This window comes from Beta vulgaris, chromosome 7 (genome assembly GCF_026745355.1).
Source record: "Beta vulgaris subsp. vulgaris cultivar EL10 chromosome 7, EL10.2, whole genome shotgun sequence".
Classification (NCBI taxonomy): Eukaryota; Viridiplantae; Streptophyta; class Magnoliopsida; order Caryophyllales; family Amaranthaceae; genus Beta; species Beta vulgaris.
In genome coordinates, this window is record NC_079208.1 from 32,288,550 (window position 1) to 32,297,132 (window position 8,583).

An 8,583-nucleotide genomic window follows, 5' to 3' on the forward strand; every position below is an offset into this window, starting at 1 on the left:
GTCTCATCAAAAGCATAAGAATATGCATCTGCCATTAGACAAGTCTCTCCACTAGTTGAATCTATCAAATACAATCGACATAGAACCTCGTCCTAACAACAACGTAAAGTTCTAATTAATTATGTAAGATATTATTTGAATAAAACACATGTATATATGATAATTAATTGTATAAAGCACATGTATATAAGATAATTATTTGTATGAAGCACATATATATATATAATAATAATATGTACCTTCAGCTAAGGAGAATGAGTGTCGAAAAATCCAGATAGTGGACTACGTAGCTGAGTGGGTTGTGAAGCAACTAGCCCATGACATGACCCAGTAGATGGTGAAGCAGATGATGGAACAAATGATGGAATAGGTGGCTGAGTGGGCTGTGTAGGAGATGGCACAGCAAATTGCCCAAGAGATGGCCCAACATATGGCCCAGCAGATGGCCCAGCAGATGGCCCAACAGATGGTGGAACAAATGATGGAATAGGTGGCTGAGTGGGCTGTGTAGGAGATGCCAAAGCAAAGGGTGAAAGAAAAAAATGATATAGCCTAACAGGTGGCTGAGTAGGTGGCTGAGTAGGTGGTTGTACATGTGAAAGAGATGGAACAACATATGGTGAAGGAAAAGAAGGATATGGCCCAGTAGGTGGCTGAGTAGGTGATTGTACATGTGAAGGAAATGGAACAGCATATGGTGAAGGAAAAGAAGGATATGGCCCAGTAGGTGGCTGAGTGGGCTGTGAAATCATCACATTCTGCACATATGTGGCGATAGTCCTCCCGCCACCTTTCACTCATTTTCCGCATGAGTTCTTCCTCTTGTTCCTTACTCGATCTCCAATAGTTCCTACGAGGTACATGCCCAAACGCCTTCGTATGGCCAACATTCACGCCTCCAAAACCATAACAATGACCCGAATGATCTGGCTTCTCTTCAAGAACAAGAAAAAGGGGGTCTCTGTTACGTACCGGAATGAACTCACCCTTGGCTTGCTTCTCCTTGTACTCCAACTGCCCAAAAAGCAAGTTACAAGTAATAATGTAGTTAATAAATGAAAAAAATATTCATGTCAAACTAAAAGTAAATTATAATGATATACATACGTATTTGTCAGCTGCAATCTTTGTTTCCTCAACTGGAATAAATCGCTCTTTAGTAACAAGATCTTTCTTTTGCATGGCGCACCACCAATCATCACCCCGGTTAAAAGTCAAGGACACCGAGGAGGATGGTGTACTGGATGATGATCTAGAATCAAAACTAGGTGGACTGAGGTTCTCCTGCTTCCACAACTCTCTTGCATCCCCATAGCTCCTTTGACCTAAGTGCTGATGATGTGTGTTCTTTTTTGTAATCTCGAGCGCGTTCTCTCGCTTTTTTTGCAAAAAAAAAAAAAAAACATTAAGTTAGTAGAATATAATTTAAATTAATAAAACCAAGTTAATAATTAGATTATAAACTTACTACAGCCACATCTGACGTCATCTTTTCTTTGAAGGTGGCCCAATCCTCCTTCTTGATGTGCTTGTATACATCTGGCGGACTATCACCTAACTTCTCTTTCTTTGATCTAACTCTCGTCATTGTGATCCAACCAGATACTAATTTGCTCTTAAAATCCCTCCATCTAGTGTTCACAGCAGACAAGTACTGCTTCTTATATGAAACCTCGTCGGGAATGTGAAATATATTCTGTTTTTCAAAATGGGCTAAAATGGCTTATTTGGCTCCAACTTGTCTATATTTTGTATTACCAATTAAAAATACCATTAAACACATGAAACTAATTATATATGATATGTTTTAGGTGTTTACAACTTAAACTAGCATGAAACTATTCATATTCATTCATTTGGAAGGAAAAGGGCCCAAAATGGGCTTAAATCACTTATTTTGTTTCTAATTTTCTATATTTTGTATTACCAATCAAAATTACCATTAAACACATGAAACTAAGTATATATATATATGATATGTTTGAGGTGTTTACAACTTAAACTAACATGAAACTATTCATATTCATTCATTTGGAAGGAAAATGGCCCAAAATGGGCTTAAATGGCTTATTTTGGTTCCAACTTGTCTATATTTTGTATTACCAATCAAAAATACCATTAACACATGAAACTAAGTATATATGATATGTTTAAGGTGTTTACAACTTAAACTAGCATGAACTTATTCATATTCATTCATTTGGAAGGAAATGGCCCAAAATGGGCTAAAACAACTTATTATGGTTCCAACTTGTCTATATATTGTATTACCAATTAAAACTACCATTAAACACATAAAACTAAGTATATATGATATGTTTGAGGTGTTTACAACTTAAACTAGCATGAAATCCTTCATATTCATTCATTTCGAAGGAAAATGGCCCAAAATGGGCTAATATGGCTTATTTTGGTTCCAACTTGTCTATATTTTTTATTACTAATCAAAACTACCATTAAACACATGAAAATAAGTATAGATGATATATTTGATGTGTTTACAACTTAAACTACCATGAAACTATTCATATTCATTCATTTGGAAGGAAAATGACCCAAAATGGACTAAAATGGCTTATATTGGTTCCAACTTGTCTATAGTTTGTATTACCAATCAAAACTACCATTAAACACATGAAACCAAGTATATATGATATGTTTGTGGTGTTTACAACTTAAACTAGCATGAAATCCAAAACTACTATTAATTACATGTCTTACCATAGTGTATGTCTACATCAAATCCAACAAGGTAGGAGAAATGTGTCTCCATGACCAATTCATGTTAAGCTTCCATATAGAAAGACCGATCCAATACCATACTTGGCTCGCCATTGACCTAATACAGCAAACAATTAGAAATCCAAACATAAAATTATAATAAGCATGATAACTTATAACTATTTACCTGTTGGTCTTCCCAAATCATCGATCAAACTATAAGACCATATCTCCTGTGTTGTGGAGATTCATCGTGGGACCTCTTTTACTCTTTCTAGATGCCTTTGGATTCCCACTTAACTTCTTCCCGCTCCCTTGCGCACAATAATATGCAGTGGTCTGACATGGATCTAAGAATCAAAATAAGGAAATTAAAATAGATAATGAACAAGTAAATTACATATTCAATATTTACAATAATCAAAGCACCTAGTTTCATCCTCTCCATCCAAGCATCAAACGCATCTGCAACACGATCACTGTCCTCTCCCTGGTCAGCCTCCTTTTTCTGGGTGAAAAGGTGCATCGGACTCCGATGAATGATCGCTCGAACCGTCACTAGCCATATCTGTAGCATATACATAGAAACAAAAAAAAGTGTTAACGAAATTTAAAACATTATACACCATCACATTATTGTAACAAATCTATTATAATACATCAATTATATCAATTACTCATATAGAACATTTTTTACCTTTAATTTTGGTCAAAATACCTTCTTGGTGATCCATTCGCATGTAACTATTTTCAGTATCAGACACATTCATCATATCATTATTTGGGATTGAGAAAGGGGGATATCATCAAACTTATCATATTCTTCTTCGTGTCAACATCACCTACTCCTAAAATTCGCCTTTTACCATTAACAACAATGCACCACTGATGTCTACAATCAGATACATAGAACACTTGTTTTGTTGCGATGCGAGGATAAAAGGTTCTTCAGGTCACGCAGACGACTCATATCGACTAGAGTAAAACCGCACTCATCCTTTGCAAACCACGTCTATTATCCGCCCACTTGCATAAAAATAGCATAGTGAAGTCACAATAATCGAGCTCCCATATTTCTTGAATGATCCCTAATATGATTGTTAGCATCAATCGGAGTTTTATCCTTTGCACTCGCATACTCCCTAGATGATGCAACATTGAAACCCCACAATTCTGGACCACCTTTGATTTCTTATCCTGACGTTCAGTGTAAAAGGTATAACCATTGATATCATACCTTCATACGAGTTAAAACTTCACGTGGACCTGTATGCCAACCACTTAATTGTATCAGGTACATGATGGTTTTTCAGACAATTCACATTACTTTATTGTGAAACCAGTCAATGAACGACCTGTTATGCTCATTCATCAATGCCCTCTCCCCTTTTGACGGATTTTTGTGACGCAATTCACGCATATGTCTTTCTAAGTATGGATTAACTTCAGTAACATGGTGCAACACGAAAAGATGAGCTTTATCAACTCACTCAATGAAGGTGAAATATGTCGCATTCCGACCCCACCTTTGCCTTCTAATCTACCCTCGTGTCTGACTTTGGAAGACCTATCGTACAGCCTTAGCAAAATAAGAAGACAATATCCTCCAACCTCTTCGGCAATTGTTCCTTGAATAATACTCGCCTCTGGTCTTGCTGGATTCTTCACTTTCTTTTTCAAAGAACCCATATGTCTCTCAAAAGGGTATCCCCATCTTAAAAACACAAGACCACACAGTTTATCTCCCTTACCAAATGAAGGACTAAGTGAACCATAATGTCAAAAAAAGAAGGTGGAAAATACATCTCAAATTGACAAAGTGTGATCACCACCTCATTTTGCAAAGCATCCAACTTATCAGGATCAAGTACCTTGTTGCATATGGTATTGAAAAATGAACACAACCTCGTGATAGCAAGCCTGACATGTTTTGGAAGAATCCCGCGTATTGCAATCGGCAAAAACACTTGCATCATCACATGACAGTCATGAGACTTCAACCCAATTAATTTCAGATCAGTCATAGAAACAAGTCTTCTCATGTTAGATGAGTATCCAGTGGGAACCTTAATACCGTATAAAACTCACAGAACAATCGTTTCTCTTTCCTAGACAATGTATACAAGCTGGAGGCAAATACGTTGTTGTTCCCTTTCCTTTCTTAGCTTTTTCCTTAACCTTTGGCCATAAATTAGGCCGAATCTTCAATTTCTCCATATCTCTACGAACCTTAAGACCATCCTTAGTCTTTCCCGGCATATTCAACAGAGTACCGATAATTGCATCACAAACATTTTTTTCAATATGCATTACGTCGAGACAATGCTACTGGTAAGTATTTCCAATAAGGAAGTCTCCAGAATATAGACTCTTTTTTCCAAATGACACCATCGTCTTCCGAAGGTTTAACCCCCTTACCAAATATTGTTCCCATCCCCTTAACACGATTATAAACTTCTTTTCCGTTAACGGTCTAGGAGCTGGAGCATTTTCAACAAACCCGTTAAATGGTGCTTTTTTCTTTCGATATGGATGAGAACTATGTAGGAATTGCCTATTAATGATATAGACATGTTTCCCACAATGTGGCAAATGTGTAGCCTCCATACCATTCTCACAAATGGGACATGCCTTTTTCCCTTTGACCTTATACCCCGATAAATTCCCATAAGCAGGATAATCATTTATAGTACAGAATAGCATAGCAGAAGCCTGAAATCTTCATTAGAATACGCATCAAACACCTAACACCTTCGTCCCACATCTTTTTGAGATCTTCGATGAGAGGTGCAAGATATATGTCTATATCATTTCCCGGCTGCTTAGGCCGGAAATTAAAAGAGACAACATAATATATTTCTACTCATGCACAACCATGGAGGAAGATTGTATATCACTAAAAGAACAGGCCAAGTACTATGTTGACTACTCAAAGTACCGTAAGGTTCATTCCGTCCGTACACAATGCAAGTCTCAAGTTCCTAGCTTCTGACCAAATTCTATATCTGGAATCGATAGCTTTCCATTGAGGAGAATCTGCTGGATGCCTAAGCATCCCGTCTTTCTTTCTCCGATCAGCATGCCATCTTAGGTTTTGTGCATCTTCGTTTATAGAAAAGAGCCTCCTAAACCTTGGCACAACTGGAAGATACCACAACACTTTCGCAGAAGGACCCGATTCCCGGTCCGGGCCAACCCCATCCGGCAATTTGTAGCGGGACTTACCACACCTCGGGCATTCATAAAGGTCCGCATACTCATTTCGATAACATGCAATCATTCGGACATGCATCGATCCGCTCATATTCCAAACCCAAAGGACACATTAATTTTTTGGCATAGTAGGTAGATTTTGGTAACAAATTACCCTCAGGAAACATATCTTGTAAAGCTTCTAAGAGTTCTGTGAAGCCTACATCAGTCAAATTATGTTTCGCTTTTATGTTGAAAAGAGTTAAAACCCCACTCAATTGAGTGTATTTTGTACACCCTGGATAAAGGGTTTCCGGCAGCTTCAGACAAACTGTCAAACACTCGTGGCCGCTCATTAAAATGGTCACGAGCCCCTTCCAACATCTCACCTAATCGATCACCAAACTCTTCATCCTCAGTGTCACTATTATCTCTGTTGTCATTTTCATCACCTACTACATCATCACCTTCAATCCTAACATGATCTTCAATCACAACTTCATTCTCAACCCCGACATTCGACATATCAATTTCTAATGAATTACTAGTGCCAACATCAACATTAACCCTATCCTGAGTATATTTTCCCTTCTCACCATGCCATAACCAAATATAATACTCAGCCCTAAATCCACGATGAATAATATGATCCCTTATGGTCCTAATATCAGAAATCATATTCACATTGTAGCAATCAACACATGAACAATAAATCTCAGCCGCGCAAGTAAGTTGTTGATGTTCTACAGCATGTTTACAAAACTCATTCACACCTTCTACGAACTCCAACGTATTCCGCTTTCCATACATCCAACTTCGATCCATTTCTAAAAACCCCAACACATACATACATACAAATTATTATCAATTTAAAATTCACATAACTCCAACACAACAAACTAATATTCAATGCATGCTTCCATTGGGTCCTTATCACTCCAACCTAACCCATCCTTAAACGTCCAATCCCACTAGTGAATGCATGTATCATCTTTGATTCTAAGTAAAATTCGGCAACATTTCCCTTCAGTTCTCCAAGTACACGATAAAGATAATTGTTTATCTTATATTACCCGGAGAACAAATTAGGGAAATGACTAACCGTATTTCACTTAGAATCAAAGAATCAACACACATTCACCACTAAGTGAGATGTGACTGTTTAAGAACAGTCCCAAAACGGGGACTATTCAAGACTTACTCCTAACGAGTAAGTCTTGAACGGGTATCTAGGCAATATGATGTATATAAAAACAATCGCATTCAAGCGATTCCAAGTATTCACCAAACAATAATCGCATTCAAGCGATTTCAAGTTATCACAAACAACAAGTACCAAACTATTCCTTAGATTTCCCTTCCCCTCCCATTGGTGAGTCTATCAATATAAAGGCATTGCATATCACTTTAAATAAAGAATTAAAAATATCACAAGAACTTAAGCATAAATACACTCGTATAACATTTTAGGGCATACAAAAACTTAAGCAAAATCATCACAAATCAGTTTTTAATACTCAAATCTTATAAGTAATCATATATATACTTTATACTAAGCATTTTAAACTACAATCTAAGCCAAATTTTTCATTAAAATACTAATTAAGAAAAAAAATTAAAAAATAACCTAATATGACAAACCCTCGCCGGGAATTCGAGGAGAAGCGACGGAGGTGAAGGAGTGGCGCCGGAGGTGAAGGAGTGGCGCCAAAGGTGAAGAAGTGGTGCCGGAGGTGAATGAGTGGCGCCGGTGAAGGTAATACGGTGGAGAAGCGAGGAGAAAAGGACGACCCAAAACAAAGGAGGAGTAGCGAATTAAAAAAAACCCTCGCCGGTAAATCGTCGGCAGCAGTCGCCGGTAAATTGCTCACACCCAGTCGCCGGAAACAAACTCGCCGGAGTGTGAGAGTGTGTGAGAGAGTGTTAGAGGAGAGAGAGAGAGAGAGACTTAGAGAATATCGAATTTTTTGAGATATTGCTTAAGGGAATCCCGTGTTCGTTTTTTGGTAAGTGAGAAGAGCAGCAAATATTGCTGCGGTTTCCCTCCCAAAACCGCAGCAAGTCTCTAGGTTCACACAATTTCCAAAAACTATGCGTTGAACAATATTGTTGCGGTTTTGGGCGGGAACCGCAGCAATATTGTTATTTTTTTTTTTACGTGATATATTGCTGCATATATGTAAAATCGCAGCAATATCACCGCAGCAATAAGCATTTATTCTACTAGTGAATTAGGGCCCCAATTTGTAGGTATACCCTTACATTTCTAAAATCTCTAAAATGGGGTCGGGCGAGAGGCGACAAGCATACGTGGCAATTGAAAGGCAGAAACTGTGGTGAATGCTTATGAAAAAATTGAAATAGTTAAAATATTAAACTCTTAAATAATATGAATAATTGATTCTAATAATACAACATTTCACCAATTAACTTTTATTAAGTCTTGCTTTCAATTATTTTTGAATAATGCAATCTTTTGGGAGTATTTGCTTTTGATGGGTTTTGACGTGTTGATAATCAGTTTTTTTATAAGCCACATTTCCTAGCTCGTCCATTTTAAAGGTATAAAGGTTGTATTATTCAAGAATAAGTGAAATATAGGTTTATGAAAAATTAATCGGTGAAAGGTTGTATTATTAGAATCAATTATTCCTAAATAATATGTATAAT

The 8,583-nt window shown here is 37.2% G+C and overlaps 1 protein-coding gene across 1 annotated transcript; it reads right to left on the bottom strand.

Annotated features, from left to right (window-relative positions):
- Positions 1-245: 245 nt before the first annotated feature.
- On the bottom strand, positions 246-1,588 carry LOC104898985 (extensin-like). The gene is made up of 4 exons (XM_010686123.2): positions 1,469-1,588; positions 1,108-1,377; positions 862-1,014; positions 246-740 (listed from the first exon to the last, which is right to left on the bottom strand). The coding sequence occupies exons 1-4, from the start codon at positions 1,586-1,588 to the stop codon at positions 246-248; spliced, it is 1,038 nt and encodes a 345-aa protein (XP_010684425.2).
- Between the last annotated feature and the right edge of the window lie 6,995 nt (positions 1,589-8,583).